The sequence below is a fragment of the Pseudonaja textilis genome, chromosome Z (genome assembly GCF_049901715.1).
Source record: "Pseudonaja textilis isolate UNSWEBS1 chromosome Z, rPseTex1.2, whole genome shotgun sequence".
In the NCBI taxonomy this organism is placed as follows: domain Eukaryota; kingdom Metazoa; phylum Chordata; class Lepidosauria; order Squamata; family Elapidae; genus Pseudonaja; species Pseudonaja textilis.
Window position 1 is genome coordinate 130,680,229 of NC_142008.1, and position 16,869 is coordinate 130,697,097.

The following is a 16,869-nucleotide window of genomic DNA, read 5'->3' on the forward strand; positions in this document are numbered from 1 at the left end:
CTGGGATGTTGGCAAACAATTTTCTTATGCCAGCAATTTTTTCAAAGGTAAATACATTCTGAGGTAAATATAAATACATTCTGAGGTAAATATAAATACATTCTGAGGTAAATACCAAGAAGAGGCAAAGGCTTGAAAGGATTCGTTTTTTGTGAGGGGGGTGAATTCTAGACGAGGTGCTACTTTTTTGGCTTCCATCTATTCTTGGGATTGCAAAAGGCTTCCAAGCCAGCACTGTACTTCAGAAAGCAGCCAGGATTGGGAAAGAAAAAAAGAAAGAAAAGGAGTCCCTGCGGATTTTATCCCGCTAGTTGTTGCCGATTGTAGGGAACAGTAATAATTTCTGTTGAGTCAGTGTTGTCCAAACACATTTCCACAATCATATAGCCAGCATGACATTGCGGAGTGCTATTGCCTCCCCACTGAAATGTTATTTATTTATCTATTTGTCCACTCACATTTGCACGCTTTCGAACTGCTAGGCGAACAGGAGTTAAGTGGAGGTCGGTGCTCACTCCATTGCGCGATGCTTGGGTCTCCAACCAGGCCATCTTAATCACTGAGCCATCACTTCTGAACTGCTGAGCCATTGGGCCTTCCCAGGGTTGAGAAAACTGATCAAAAAGTATCCCATTGATTTTTCATTTCAGCAGTAGGAAAAACATCTCAAGGTTGGAACCACTGTTTTTCTCTAAGCAGACATTCCCTTTTCTTGCCTGCAAAATACAAGAAATTGGTCACTAGGCGTTGTTTCTAACAACCGTCTCCTTGTCTGTCTGGGATCGCACATCATGTTAAGCTTTTGTTTGTGAAAAGTTCGAGGGCCTTAATCCACACATAATGCTTAGCTCTAAGCCATGGATTAATAGCCCCAAAAGTCTGGGTTCATGTAAAGATGAACCCAAACAAATGACATGTCTGGCTTAATATTTTGTATGAATTAGGTCATTGTCATGCTGTAGAGTTAAAAATAGCAGGCGGTGAACTTGGCTCCTCTCTCTTTATTTTCTGATATTTTTTTCCCAGGTTTGTCTTGAAGCAGAAAGAAATGTATCTTTTTTGAATACTATTTTTTTTTTTGAAGCAGCAACTTTAGAAGGGAGAGTGTTTTGATGGTAAGCTGTAAGACCCAGGAAGGTGTGTAATTGTGTGTACAAAAAGGAACTGCAGTCACATTGGTGAGGCTGTTCTGATGTGACTTTCTGTCTTCCCTCTCCAAATGGCAGACATACTCAGGGCTCTTCTGTGTGGTCATCAACCCTTACAAGAATTTGCCCATCTACACAGAACAAATTGTGGAGATGTATCGGGGCAAAAAACGTCATGAGATGCCGCCTCACATTTATGCCATCTCCGAGACTGCCTACCGAAGCATGCTGCAAGGTATACACTGGAAGACTCACAAAGGGGTGTGTGTTTGGGGTGGGTGATAAGGGGGGGCTTTGCTACACGTTAAGTGTGGACAAAGTACAGCCCTTGAGGCTCATGGGGCTGGGCCTGATTCCATCGCAACCCTCAAAAGCCTTCTGAGCCACAGTGGCGCAGTGGTCAGAATGCAGTACTGCAGGCTACTTCTGCTGACAATTGGGCAGTTCGAATCCCACCAGGCTGAAGGTTGACTCAGCCTTCCATCCTTCCGAGGTGGGTAAAATGGTGACCCAAAATTGTTGGGGGTGATATGCTGACTCTGTAAACCGCTTAGAAAGGGCTGTAAGGCACTGTGAAGCGGTATATAAGTCTAAGTGCTATTGCTACTGCTATTCTGCAAGCCTCTGCCGAGATGCTTCACTCCAAGTCTTAAAATGTGCTGCGAGTAAAACAGAGAGGAAAAAGAGACTAAGAGAGCGGATTTGAGTGGGTCTGATAAAAGAAAACCTAAATGGCCCTTTCAATTTTTTGTTTCAGGCCCCGACCCCTCTTCATCTTACCTTCTTGCTCTCTAGAAAGTACATCCACTTGATTAAAATTAGATACCCACATGGCTGTGAGAAGTAAAGCGGACGGAAAGGTTTAAACAGTGCCCCATTCCAGACTGAAGCAGAAAGGGGAAGAATGAGTACTTTTAGGGTGTACAGAGTGGATAGAGTGGGCAGATGGCTAGAGATAGGGAGCTGATGAAGTCTAGCCTTTTGCAGCTGGGGGATGTGTGTTTCTGATGCCCCCTTGTGGAGGGAAATGGTCTTCAGGAAATGGGAACAAACATTTCTGATCTGATTCTCTTCTCTTTCTGGCCCCCAGATCGAGAGGATCAGTCGATCTTATGCACGTGAGTATTGCTTGCAGCGGGGAGGGGCTGTAGAAGGAGATGCTCAGAGGAGAGAGAGAGAGTGAAAATCGTTCTGTATGGGTGTTACCAGAGGCTCTAAAAACTTGGTAGCCCAAAGCGCTAGCCTTTCGTTGCATTTCATGCAATTGTACTTAGAAGAGAAGCAGTCGGTTGTTTTAGTCCCGTAAGAAATATTGTACAAAAGCTGGTTTAATCTCAAAAAAGTCATTGCCAAATGCCAGCTTTATTCCTGTTCCCTTCAGACTGGAAATAAGTGATTTGTCCTGTCCCCGCCGCCCCAAGTAACCTGCTACGGAAGCTGTGAAGTTGATCTGATTAAAAATGAGTCAATAATTAAACAAAAATCATGCGTAGCTGCCTTCTACTTTCAGCAACTTAGTGCCCTCCAAATGTGATGGGATTAAAATTCTCTGATTACATAATTAGAAAAGGCTGCTTAGAATGCCAAAATCCCTTCTCACGTTTTACTCAGCAGTCTTTATAAACAAACCTTTAAGAGGGATGGCAAATCTTTAAAATTGCTTTTTATTCCATCTGCTCCGATGGAAAAAGATTTTTTTTTTTCTTACCCTTCTCGAAGTTAGAGAAGTTGAACAACTTTGCCTAGACCCTAGGCAAAGATCAAGACTATCCAAATTCTATCCTAGATACCCTAGATCAAGACTATCCAAATTCTATATCCAACCGCTTTTCACACCAGTTTCCATGAGAGTTTTTAGCATTATTACTGTTAATATTTCTCCTAGTGCGTTTAGGACCATGATGGAATTGGAGCCAGGTACCTTCTGGTTCCCATCCATACTTTTTGATAGGATGCTGCTGATGGGACAGGGTCAGAAAGCAAAACTTCAGAATTCAGAAAGTAAAATACTGAACTCTTTGTGGAAACCACAGTTCTAAGCTCAGCCCTGGGAAGGAGACCTGTGATTGGGATCCATTTGTTTTCTCATCTGATGTCTGTTCTCTGCAGAGGTGAGTCAGGTGCTGGCAAAACGGAGAACACGAAGAAAGTGATCCAGTACTTAGCACATGTGGCTTCATCTCATAAAGCCCGGAAGGACCATAATGTGCCGGTGAGTGTGGGACCACATCCAGTTTCAGTCACAGCAGCAGTCGCCTGCTCTCCCTTGTGGTGCCAACCCAGAAAGGGCATGGCAGACGGGTAGGACCCCTTTGCCAGCTCTGGTTTTGCATTCCTGAAGCGGAGCCAATGAGCTCCCCCATCTGATGCCTAGGATGTAACCCAGCATCTAATTTGAACCGGGGCCAGTCTGGAAGCTCTTCCAAATACCAGCGGATGGCCCTGGCATGTGTGAAAAGGTTGATCCCCTGAAGAGCCTTTCAAAAGCATGCAAAAGTGCTTTCTTCTGTTCACTCAACACACCCTCAGTCTGCCCGTATGGAATTTGGCTACCAAGCCTGTGGCACCCACCCAGGCAGGATTGAGAGCCAGTGTTGGGTTTGAATTAATGTCGTCATGTCCTTCGTACAAGGAAACGAGTCCTTGCTTGGCCTTTTCACATCGTACCTTTCAATCAATAGGTCAGCCATTTGTTCTATTTTTCTTCAGCTGTATAGTTTTGGGCCCTTTTGGTTGCTTCCTCTCAATCTTAAGAGTTCAACTGCAGGGGCCTAGCAGATCTCCTAGTGATCTTCTCTTGAATATTCTTGCATCTTGTGGACACAACCCTAGAGGAAGAACTTAGGTAAAGGTTCCCCTCGCACATACATGCTAGTCATTTCCGTCTCTAGGGGGCGGTGCTCATTCCTGTTACAAAGCTGAAGAGCCAGTGCTGTCCGAAGACGTCTCTGTGGTCATATGGCTGGCATGACTAAACATCGAAGGCACATGGAACCTTCCCACCAAAGGGGTCCCTATTTTTCTACTTGCATTTTACATGCTTTCGAACTGCTTGGTTGGCAGAAGCTGGGACAAGTAACGGGAGTTCACTCTGTTATGTGTGATGGCAAATCTATGGCACACGCGCCACAGGTGGCACATGGAGCCATTTGTGCCGGCACACAAACTGCAGGCAAACTTACCTCACTGCGTATGCGTGCACCTCAGCTAATTTTTGGCTTACCAGAGGCTTGAGGAAGCCTTCTGCAGGCTTTGCAGGCTGAAAACTAGCTCCGTTTCGTCACTTCTTGTTTTTCCGAAAATACCGAAAGTAACAAAACAGGGCTAGTTTTCAGCCTGCAAAGCCTGCAGAAGCCTGCAGAAGGCTTCCTCAAGCCTCTGGGAAGCCGAAAAAGGCCTCAGACTGGCCCAAAATCAGTTGTGAGGCATAATGCAAGTAAGGGGGTGGCGGGGGTGGGGATTACGTGTGCATGTGTAGGGGGCATGGGCGCATTGCCTTCTGGGTACTGGCATGCGAGCACGAACATGCAAGCGCACGCACAGTTTTTGGCACAGGAGCCCCAAAATGTTAGCCACCACTGCTTTAGTGATTCTAGCCATCTCCTTTCAAAGAAGATCATTATCTGAGGCCAGATGGAATCACGAAGGGTTTCTTTCTCCCTGTCTTTTTGCAAAGATGCTCCAAAGGAACTGTTGGCCAACCTGAACTCCTCTCCTCTCTGTGTTGGGGCTTAAAACTGTCTGACATTCAGTCCTGGAACTTCCTAGGTGCAATGTGTCGCTTCCTCGTTTTTCCCTTTGGTGCTTCCCTTCTCTGATTGCATGAAAAGCCATCCCCCCCGCCCCCTCGTATCTGTGCCTAATTTTACAGTCTTGGTGGAGGTTCTGTGTGTGTGTGGTTGTTTCCATATGGAAGATGATATTAATATCCCCTCTGTTGTCTTGCTGCCTCAGCTGGAGTTCCTCAATGAAACCAAACAGGCAAGAAAGTCCAATGCATGCTGCTGACATGCCAGCTTCCCCACCTCTCCACTCCTCACCCCATCCTCCAGTGCTGATTGTGGGTCACTACCACTGGCTGCTGCTCCTAGTCCCACCTACACTTAGAATTGCTCTTCAGATGCTTTTCCCATCAGTCGCACACTTTGCTTGTTGCCGGAGTCGCTTCCTTGAACCCCTTTCCTTACCAGAGTTACAATGACGCATTTGCAGGAGGGGGGACGGGGGGACATGGTTAAGTGGGTTTCAGGGGAGGGGCTGGGAAAGAAAGCCAGGTGTTGGGGATCTCCTACTCCTCCCCTTTTTCTGTTGTGCTGGTCCCTAGTTTATGTCCTTACATTATTGTGGTTGTGTTCTCATTGTGTTGTTCATCGTCTAATTTAACCCTTTGATTTTTTTGTTTTTGTTTCCCCTGTCTTGCACCCTGCTCTGCCTTCCCATTGTATTTTTTTGTGATGTCATCCCCATCCCAACTTCCATAGACTTCCAGCCCTGCTTCCTACGTGAGTAATTTTTTGGAAACAGCTTCCCCCTGGCTGACCCTGGAGTTTCTCCGAGCACTTCCTCGGCCCAAAAGCTTTGCAAGGCCAGAGGCCTGCATAAGTTGCTGCTAACCCCTTTTCCCTCCTCCCTCCTTCCTTTTCCTTCATCTAGGGAGAACTGGAGCATCAGCTACTGCAAGCCAACCCTATTTTGGAGGCCTTCGGCAATGCAAAAACGGTGAAAAACGACAATTCCTCACGATTCGTAAGTCTCGTTGATGGAGAAATCCCCTCCCACCCTGTCATCTACCTCAGAAATCTATGGAATGAGGATCCTGTTTAGCAGCTTCCAATTTCAGACCAACTGAGCCCTGGATTTGAGACAGAAGATAGCATCTTCCTTAGCAGTGGAAAATATTTTCAGATCTGGGACATCAAATCCCAGTTCTCAGCCTTGGCAACTTTAAGATGGGTGGACTTGAATTCTCAGAGTTGAAGTCCATCCACCTTAAAAGTTGCCAAAGTTGGGAAACACTGTTCTACTGGGTGGTTTGCACCCTTCTTAAGTGAATTATTCTGTCACCTTATATGTGTGTGTGGTCTCCCTATCTTCAGGCTAAGGTTGCTTCCCACACAACTATAGCAGGTGGCAATAGCTGCCAAATGTTATAAGGATATCTTTTCTTGTAAGATAATCTCTCCTGTTGAAATCTGTTAAGCTGCTACACTCTTCCTCTATTTCAAGTGCGTTGGAACACAATTCCAACAATTCCTTAGCTGGCTAGGAATTAAAATATTGTCCAACACACCTGCAAAGCACCAAAGAGGAGAAAGTTTGTATACAGCAGTGTGTTTCTAACTAGGCAAGCTGAAGATGGCGTGGACTCCCAACTTCCCAGAATTCCCCAGCCAACATGGAGAATGCGTTGCAGAGATGGGAACTGTGATACAAGACATTGGTCAGCATTCCAAGTAATAAACCCATAGAAATTAGAACTCGAAGGCAGGCAGGATCCTCAAAGAACAGTTTTTTATCAGGTAGATCCTATTGGCATAACTGGCGAAAGCTGATTGTAAACGTTCCTGCGGCTTTCACCTAATTACAAGTAAAAGTTTTCCCTTTTCCCCCCGAATCACTGGGTCACGCTGCCCAATCCAGGAACTGGCTGGTTACTTTGCCCCTCCTCTGGCCAGTCACCTGTGAGAATGTTCTTGGGTTCCCACAGGAAAGTTTTATTGTTTTGGCTACAAACCCCACCTAACTCTTTCCCCTCTCCCTCCACTGTATGGCAGTGTCAGCTCAGTGTAAGTCATTTCGGAGCATCATCAGGGCTGCCACAGCAAGGCCAGGAACAGGAGAGCGGAGATAGATATGGCTGGGGATGTGTAGCCAAAATAAACTTCTTTCTCCTGAGAACCAAGGTCGCTCTCACCAGGTGCCGGGAAGACGTGGACTGAAACCAGCTGGAGTTGGGACGGTGACCTGGTTGGACTATGAGATGGACATCTGACCCGGGGGCATGGACTTTGCGGTTAGTTTGGGTGGGGAAAACCTCGGGTCTTTCAAAGTCGGGTTTTCACCAGCTGTGCCAATATGACATTCCTAATAAATTCGTACTTTGAGGAAACTCCAGGCCTCAGAATTTTGATTGCGTTGGGCTTGTTACTTGGAACCCTAAGAGGCAGCCCTGAAGACTCCAAGATGGCCTCAGCCAAATCGGGAGGCTGTGAATCGGATCGTAGGTAGATGCTAATGTTTGGAATAGACTCTCCTGCTCGAGCAGAGTGTTGGACTAGATGACCTCCAAAGTCCCTTCTGACTCTGTTATTCTATGTTCTATGATCACTTCAGGGTTGACAACATTTAGTTGGGGTGTTATTAAGTAAAAGGCCCACCTTCCCACTGAATTAAAAAAAAAACACTAGTTACAGAAATTTGCCAAAAGGATTCTAAGTTTGAAAGTAGATCATCTCATGTTGGTAAATCTGTATTATTATTTTTTTTAATCATCTTTCTGTTTTGGAAAAAACGAAAAGTTAAGCTGTGCAGCCACTTGGTTGACAGAGGCAGTGTTACGTCTGGCTTGCTGATGAGGAGATCTGAAGGACAGGAAGCAGGCCAAGAACTGTTCTTTTGTTTGGTTTGGCCATTGGCTTCCAGCAACTCCTCCTCATAAACATAAATTAAGAATGGGTTGCCCAGTTACAATGTTGTACAAGCCTTCGGCCTAAGGGCTTCACTTGGTCATGACCGCGAGGGATATGACCGCGTATAATGATAGCATTCAAGAGGATGGAGTAACTTTATTTTTGCATTATCATGGCTTTCAAGGGGTAAAATGGGGCTTTGGCACGAATTGGGACCAGAAACTCCTTTTCTAAGCAACACAGGCGAAAGATGTGACATCATGTGACTGCCCCAACTTACGATGGCAGTTCTGGCAATCCCAGTTGCCATGGTTAGGTGCGAGTCACGTGTGATCACAATATCCCACAATCACGTGATCACTATTTGCAACCTCCTGCCGGCTTCCCCACTGACTTTGCTAGTTGGAAGCCACCAGTGAAGGTTGCAAACTGACAGTCACGTGACCGTGGGGCATTGCAACATCATAATTGCAGTCTGGCTGCTAAATATCCCAATCAAGGAATGCTACGTTGGCTGCTACGTCAAGGACTAGTTTTATAAGTACCCCTAGCTCTGCAGTATTGTACCTTCAAACAGTCACTGAACGTGTTAAATGAGGACTACTTGTGTTGCGCTCATTTTCACCCTTTGCCCACCAGTGGAAAAACTGCTCTGATATTTTGGCATGAAAATTTAATGGTGCGTTGGGCACCTTCAGCTGAGGATACCCACTTTGCTCCTTTAAATACTTCAGAGAACAAAAAAAAAAAAAGCGCCTTGAAAGGTTATGCTTGCAACCCCTTTTAAATATAGCCTTAAACTTTCATGTACCATTTCTTTGATTCCATTCTTTAGAAAGGACAAAATATATAAATGCCTTTTTGAAATCCTATGCCAGCAAACTCCATACACCTCCTTTGGAAGAAAAACCAGTTTTGTTGGTGAAAGTCTTTTTTTTCAGCTTCCTTTTGTATTTTTTGAGAAAGGGTTTTGGTTTTTAGCCACTCCTTTGAAAAGAAAGAAAAATACAAAGGTTTTCTCTTCCTCATAGATGAAAGGCAGACGATTGAGGGTCACATTCCACGGTATTCTTACTTTATGTTAGCTTTTCTTGTTTTTGTGGTTTCTACTCTATTTAGAAAAGATTCATTGCTAACTGAATTGACCAGAGGAATTTGTTAACAGCTTATGCTGTTCACTGGCAACTAAAAAAAATATTTAAAATACCAAACAATTTTTCTGTATCAGCCACACCGTTTTTCTGATCTCTGTTTCATTTCCCTGTCTCTTTTTCTACCCACAGGGTAAATTTATTCGGATTAATTTTGATGTAGCCGGCTACATTGTTGGAGCCAATATAGAGACATGTATCCTTGTTATTAGAGAATAGAAGTTGTAAGTTTGGGCCACGGGAGACCGCAGGCCCAGTTCTCTAGTCGGATAGAATTTGAATTTGAGTGGGCATCAGATCCTGAGCAGATCCTGATGGCTAAAATATCAGGTGTCTGATCCAAAGTATTAGAAGTCCCCCAGGGGCCGAAGGATCCAGGTGGGATGATTGACAAGCCTTGATGGGTGTCTAAGGAGAAAGAAATAGTCCATACATGCCATCCTTAACTTAGAGTGTCCCAGATCTTTTGGAGAAGTCCCGTGCCATTCGCCAGGCCAAGGATGAACGAACTTTCCATGTTTTTTATCAACTCTTAGTAGGTGCTGGTGAACACACGAGAGGTGAGTTTTTCCCTTTTATTTTCAAAGCATCATAGAAATCCTTACCTTCTTCATCCTGTGGCTTAGTGTCCTGCACTTAACAGACCAGCAATAAAGCTGATAGACAATGAACTGATTGGTGCTAACAATAACAATACTCAGAACTTTTTGACTAACCTGAGTGGAAAGAACTCACTAGAAAGAAAGTCCTAACCAATGAAAATAAGTGACGGCAGTAAGTTGTAATATCAGAAGTGTAAAAACAGACCACCACTTTCCCTTTGGGTGGAACCAAACATTTTGTGCATGGGGTGATGGTTGTTCAAAAAGTAAAAAGGGAGTCTTAAGACTTACAGAAATCTAAAGCGGAACTTTAAACCTCCTGAATCTTGGTCTGTCAAACTGATCTAAAATGAAGCCGTGTGCAATTTTGGATGCTCTACACTTCACCCAAGTAACACCCACTGCTGTGTGAGCTGCGCTGTTTCCAGTTGTTTTCTGGATGCAGTTCCAAGGTTTTATCACTTTTAACACCCTACGTGGCACAGGGTTAGGTTACCTGTGGGACCATCTTGCCCAATTACCTTGCCCAATTATACAGGTTTTGGCACCCTCCAGGTCTCCCTTCTTAAATGTCGTCATTCTGAGGGCCTTTTTTAAATTTTTTTTTATTATTTACATGTAGAAAAACTGAACACAGCATGACCATTCTGACTTTTCCTCCGCCATGCACACTAAAATATAGAACAAATAGCATATATACTATTTATACATTGCCAGTTTTGTACAGTCATTATTGACCAAGATGTCCATTCCAGCTCTTTGGATTGTGTTCCCGCATGAGATCAGAGGGACCTTGATTCTTTTTAGCTTTCCAGAGGCCGTGAAGCCCTGGTTGAGGCTGTGAGGTCCTTTGCTCTGGCCTGGTGGGAAGGCACCTTTGCTTTTAATTATCTTTTGTGGGTTGTTGTGCGCCACCTAGAGGCATTGTATGAGATAGGCAGGCAAATAAGTGCTATAAATTTTGTATGCCACCTTCTGGGAGGTCCATGAAATAAGCTTTGTTTCATGCCCCTGTAGGGGAGCTGCTGCTGGAGCCTTTCAATCAGTATCGCTTCCTGTCGAATGGATACCTGCCCATCCCTGGACAGCAGGATAAAGAGATCTTCCACGAGACTATGGAGTCCATGCGCATCATGGGCTTTTCACATGAAGAGATACATTGTGAGTCCCTCTTTTACGCGGGTGCCTATGTCTGCCGCATCCTGGTTGCAATTAAAGAAGGATCTGACTTAACATTCCATTTATGATTGTGGACATAGTTTTATTTATTATGTCCTTTCAGTTAAGTGCAGTACAGATTTAGGATAAAATATTCCATTCAAAAATAATACAGGGAGTCCTTGAATTACAACCACAATTGATCCCAAAATTTCTATCATTAAGCGAGACAGTTGTCAAGTGAGTTTTGCCCCATTTTGCGAACTTTCTTGCCATGGTTGTTAAGGGAATCACTACGGTCAATAAGTGAGTAACTCGGTTGTTTAAGTGAATCTGGCTTCCCCATTGAGGTTACTTGCAAAACGGGAATCACATGACCTTGGGACACAGCAACTGTCTTAAATATGAACTTACATGTTTTTCTTATGTGTACACCTAATTAATATTCTTAAAATATTGTAGAAGGCTATTTCTGCAATAAGAAGTTTTAGCATTGCTTTTAACTCCACAGTTCCATTTTAAGGAATGTTTTACACCAGAGGTCTCCAAACTTGGCAACTTTAAGACTTGGGGACTTCAGTTATGCTGGCTGGAGAATTCTGGGAGTTGAAGTCCACAAGTCTTAAAGTTGCCAAGTTTGGGGACCCCTATTTTATACTATGGTGAATGTTGTGATTTGTTTTTTTTATTGTAATTCCTATAATATTCCTTCATGTAGTGAAGGAGAAGAGTGAGAAACCAAGTGAGAGACTTAAACTTGAAGGGACATCTGAAATAAAGAATATGTCCCAAAACTTCTTTCTTGCACAGAAACTTTAGAGGATTGTGATTTTTCTTACTAATTTTATATAACTTTAAAACAATTAATGCAATATTAAAACAGTAAGAGAAATGACCATGTTGCCAAATGGCTCTTATGATGATCTTTGGGTTTGAAATGTTTTCAATGCTGCTTGTTAGTTGATGCAGTCCCAGCCTGCTACAGGGAATGTCAATATGTTTCATCAATCCAAAAATTCAAATTATTTAAAATTATGAGGGCACTGGAGAAAAGTAACATTGTATGTATCTTTAAAATGTGGTTTTGATAATGCTCCTCCGTCCATATAGGTATGCTGCGAATGGTCTCAGCTGTGCTGCAGTTTGGCAATATTGTCTTCCGTAAAGAGAGGAATACAGATCAGGCTTCCATGCCGGATAACACAGGTATTTCAGATTAGTAGCTTTAAGTGAGAAAGCGCTGACTTTTCAGAAATACTAGCAAGTACAGGTATTTCTCATCTTATGACTGCAGTTGAGCCTGGAATGATGGTCATAAGTCATGACAGTGGTGGGATTCAAACATTTTTACTACTGGTTCTGTGGGCGCGGCGTGGCTTGGTGGGCATGGCAGGGGAAGGATACTGTAAAATCTCCATTCCCTCCCCACTCCTGGGGGAAGGTTATTGCAAAATCCCATTCCCTTCCCACCCCACTAATCTGTTTTCCAGCTCCATTTTCCTGTGCAAGGCAACAAAAGAAGACCCAGCCAATCAGTTGGGATTCAATGGGAGGCAGAGAATAGATGGGGGCAGGGCCAGTCAGAGATGGCATTTGCCTGTTCTCCAAAATTCACTCAAAATTTCTGCTACCGGTTCTCCAGAACTGGTGAGAGACTGCTGAATACCACCTCTGCATGGCAATCATTAAGCTGATGTGGGGAGATGCAGTCTCGGAAATCCAGAATTGGATCATAAGTAGTTCTGGGAATGTCTGTTACAACTTTTGAACAGTCACTACACAACTGGTTGTTAAACAAGGACTGACTTTAAGCACTTGACTGTGATCAGAGCTCATACCATCTTTTTATTTAGGAGTCAGCTGTAGAAGATATAACCCTGTTAAAGACAATGCAAGTGCATGGGGAACATTTTTATCATGATCATGATCATGATCATGATTATTATTAATTTCCACTTTGATTTCCACTTTGGCTCTAAGAAACAGTATTTCCAATTTAAGTTTCACCATAATCACCATATTGAAATTCAGCCTTCTGTCTAACATTCCTGTGAGCTAGGAACCGCTTTTTGAAAGGGAGAAGGGGGTGGGATATGAAATTGAGAAGAAAGCTGGTGGAAATGTCTTGACAAAAGGAACTTATTGGTCTCTTCTGTGCCTTTGCAGCTGCTCAAAAACTCTGCCACCTCCTGGGCATGAACGTCACGGAGTTCACCCGTGCTATTCTTACCCCACGCATCAAGGTCGGCCGAGACTATGTGCAGAAGGCACAGACAAAAGAACAGGTCAGTGGTGCTGATGACTGTGGCTGACATGTTGGTGGATGGTCCTGAAGAGCCCTTGAAGGAGGGTTTGCCAAGATAAATAATAAGTATGTATGGAATGTATGGGCCAAGATGAGCCTGTTTTGATCCCTTCTATTCCTAGGCTGACTTTGCCGTGGAAGCATTGGCCAAAGCCACCTATGAGCGGCTTTTCCGCTGGCTTGTGCATCGGATCAACCGTGCATTGGATCGTACCAAACGCCAGGGGGCATCTTTCATCGGCATTTTGGATATTGCTGGTTTTGAAATATTTCAGGTAAGGGGATCAAGTGTGGTTCCTCTTCCTTTTTCACTACCCAATGAATATGGCACATCTGCAGAGCTGCTTTCAATCCTTTCCTTCAAATTGTATTGTTGATCTTCTCTTTTAAGTAAACCCATAACTTTTCCTGTTTCAGAGCTGTAGTTCTTCCCAACCGAAACCCTAGAGTCTTGACTAGTAGTCTTCATGTTCTTCAAGGAAGACTTGAATGTTCTTGGAGAAGGCATGTTGGATTTATTGTGTCACGTAACAGTTCCCAACAAATATGGCCATGCTGGAAGCTATGGCTGGAAGGCCACAGTTTTCTCATTTTTTACTATCATAAACACTGGAAGAACCTATGCCTGGGTGCCATCTCCCGTATGGAATATGAACAGATTGAGAATAAGGGGGTCACAATGTAAGAAGAACTTGAAAACATGGGGCGGTATCCAGGGGTGGGATTCTACCAGTTTGCATCTATTCACTAGAAGTGGTTGTTAACATTCTAAGCAGTTCAGAGAACCAGTTGTTAGAAGAAATTACTGGCCTAATCCTGTAAGGAAGGCAGGAAGGAAACATTCTGGTGTTGCTTACAGAAACTGCCTCTCCATTAACCTTTATCACATTCTTGGCAGGACTCTGGAGTTTTTTTTCCTCCTTTGCTGGTACTTTGCTTGTGTGGAGTGACCATTCAAAGTTTCAATGGCACTGAAAAAGTGACTTATGACCATTTTTTACACTTATGACTGTTGCAGCATCCCCACAGTCATGAGAGGCCAGGCGAGGAGATGCGTGCCTCAATGTGAATGATACTGAGTTGGCCACATCCAGCCAATAACATGACCACCAAGCCACGCCCACCACCTAAGCCACACTCACAGAACCAGTTGTTAAAAAATTTGAATCCCATCCCTGGCTGTATCACAGGAAATGGGCATTGCGAATGTGGGGAACAGCAGAATCCTGCCACAATTTTTATGGATCATGTGTGCAATGGACAATTTGTTCCTGGCCAATGATAAAGCTATTCACACCACTATTTTCTGGGCTTCAAATGCTATATAATGTCATGTATGTGTCTTAAATTTATTCTGTGTTTTATTTTTTCTACTCCTTATATAGTTATTGAAAGTTTTTTTTATTTAGATTATTATATTAATTTTAAATATCATATTTTCTCTCTAACGTAAGATGTTTTGGACTTGGAAAATAAAAATAAATCATAAGCACTAAGTCTCTTTATACAAAAAATAATTCTATACCAAATCCTCCCTTCAGTAATAGGTCATAAGCCGTAAATGCATGTTGCTATCTAGAAAGATGCTAAAATAGTTTTGTAGTACTAATATAAATCAGCTTTCTCCAACATGATACCCTTGAGTTGACTTGAATTCTCATAGGACATAACTAAAGGGCATTAGATTGTGGAAAAAAGATGTAAACAGCAAAGTCATCAGACAGAAGGTCCTTGGTGAAGGCTCTGAAATAGTTTTACTGCAGAGTTCACCAGATGTAACTTTGGTTGAAAAGAAGAAAATGTGGGCAATTGATGTGGCAATACCAAGGAATAATAGAACAAAAGACAAAGAATTGGAGAATGTTACTCAAGTATCAAGATCTGAAAATCAGAATTGAAAATTAGGGCAGTGGTGATCCCAGAGGTTACTGGCACACTGGGTGTCATATCAAAACATCTTGGACGACACTTAGAAAATTTGCACTTTAATAAACATTTCCATCTTGTCAATTTTTTAGCTGGATTTACACATACACCATTCTAACACATTCTTGGGAAGAACTCCATGCAAATGAAAGCCAACACCAGCTAAAGAAGTGGCAGCTGTGATTTCATACTTTTGTGCATATAATAAAAAGTTAAACTTGAACGTTGCCTGACTCTTGGCGAATTCTAGGCAGGGAAGGAAAGGATTAATGTCAGTATTGTAAAAAGCAAGAAATAAATAGATTTTAAAGCAGAACTATAATAATTCAGTATCAACTGTAATTAAGGAATTTTCTATTTTTCTGCAGCTTCCTTGATATCCTTATTCTGGGCATTGTCACCCAGTAAACTTTAGCTGACAATGTGAATGACAAAGAGGTTTATCTTGACCTGTCAGTAGATTCAGAGGGAGAAAACACAATAAAATGCATCACATGTTGAACTCCCTATGAATGTTTTCTTTTCTCCTACTCTCTCCATCCTGCAGCTGAACTCGTTTGAACAACTCTGCATCAACTACACCAATGAAAAGCTCCAGCAGCTCTTCAACCACACCATGTTTGTGCTAGAGCAGGAAGAATATCAACGAGAAGGCATTGAGTGGAATTTCATTGACTTTGGCTTGGACCTTCAACCCTGCATTGATCTCATTGAGAGACCAGTGAGTGGCCTGGAATGCTGTGTAGTTGTTACGTGTGGAGGGCCAAGAACAGATGGCCTCTAGCTCTTTGGAGAACTTTCTCCTCTTCAGTGGTTCTTGCACCTTGTTCTTGCATTTGTTCTTGCTGGTGGGGTGGTCTTTTTTTGACAATTCTTTAGGGTGGGAGTCAAGATCAGATCTTTAACTTGGATCGTAAACTTCTATCTGATCTCTAAATAATCCACAGTGGAAGACGATTGTTTGCATAACATCTCAGGTGTGATGCAATCGTTGTTCCTTTTGTAACCCATTTTCTCCCACGCCCTGATCAAGTTACCTACAGCTCTTGGAATGTTGCTAATGTTGTTGGGTCTATCTCGCTTTCTCCCAGGCAAACCCTCCAGGGCTGCTGGCTCTACTAGATGAGGAGTGCTGGTTCCCTAAAGCCACCGATAAGAGCTTTGTGGAAAAAGTTTCCCAGGAGCAGGGGTCCCATCCCAAATTCCAAAAACCCCGGCAGCTGCGGGATAAAGCTGACTTCTGCATCATCCATTATGCTGGCAGGGTAAATGGCAACTTCTCTTGTCTCCCTTCCCTTTTTAGTGGCACATCCATGTTTACTGCCTTTCCCAAACTGGGACCTTTCAGATGTCGCGAATTATGACCTGTTATTATCTCAGCCACAGGTTATCATGAGAGAATTTCAATTTTGGGTCCTCAGCTCTAATGTTAGCAACTAAGGAAAACGCTGATAAGTTACTATGGTAGCTGGGACTTTAAAATTAAATTGCCACTGGGCAGCTATTTTGGAGAAAGCATGGTTTTCTATCAGTTTTTCTTCCATTCCTTTGCCCAGCTGTTTTTTTTCTTTGGAGTTTGTCCTGCTGGATTGCAGGATGGATCCATTTAGTTGTGCATTGTGCTTGCCTAGTTCACAGAGCAAAGTTATCGGGGCTGATGTGATGAGAGGTTTTATTTTTCAGCCAGGCTGTGAACAGAGTTTGTTGCTGATTAGGGCTGAGAGGGAGTGACTGATTTGAGGTCATCCATTGGCTTTCATGCTTAAGAGAAGACTAAAATCTGTTTCTCTTGCACCTTATACCACTCTGGATTGTGCTTAATTCCTTGAGCCTTTGAAATTCTAGAACACGGAATCTCAACACCTTTGGACGATTTTAACCGAAAAAGGATGGAGTAGACAGTACAAACGGTCCTCAATTTATAATCACAGTTCAGATCAAAACTTCCAT

At 43.2% G+C, this 16,869-nt stretch overlaps 1 protein-coding gene across 19 annotated transcripts in view; it reads left to right on the forward strand.

Annotated features, from left to right (window-relative positions):
• The window catches only part of LOC113443493 (myosin-10-like), a 72,807-nt gene that overhangs the window by 15,885 nt on the left and 40,053 nt on the right, over positions 1-16,869 (forward strand). For 9 of the 19 annotated variants that reach the window (XR_015740041.1, XM_087916109.1, XM_087916108.1 and 6 more), the window contains 13 exons: positions 1,227-1,383; positions 2,239-2,266; positions 3,258-3,360; positions 5,103-5,129; positions 5,802-5,894; positions 9,061-9,124; positions 9,390-9,488; positions 10,548-10,691; positions 11,799-11,894; positions 12,855-12,973; positions 13,116-13,268; positions 15,467-15,640; positions 16,011-16,184. Coding sequence is in view for 18 of the 19 variants with exons in the window: in XM_087916109.1 (XP_087772235.1) it covers positions 1,227-1,383; positions 2,239-2,266; positions 3,258-3,360; positions 5,103-5,129; positions 5,802-5,894; positions 9,061-9,124; positions 9,390-9,488; positions 10,548-10,691; positions 11,799-11,894; positions 12,855-12,973; positions 13,116-13,268; positions 15,467-15,640; positions 16,011-16,184 (1,431 nt within the window). In the remaining variant the exon portion in view is untranslated. Of the gene's footprint in view, positions 1-1,226; positions 1,384-2,238; positions 2,267-3,257; positions 3,361-5,102; positions 5,130-5,629; positions 5,651-5,801; positions 5,895-9,060; positions 9,125-9,389; positions 9,489-10,547; positions 10,692-11,798; positions 11,895-12,854; positions 12,974-13,115; positions 13,269-15,466; positions 15,641-16,010; positions 16,185-16,869 lie in introns of all 19 variants that reach the window. The other 10 variants (XM_087916113.1, XM_087916119.1, XM_087916118.1 and 7 more) reach the window with 2 other exon arrangements.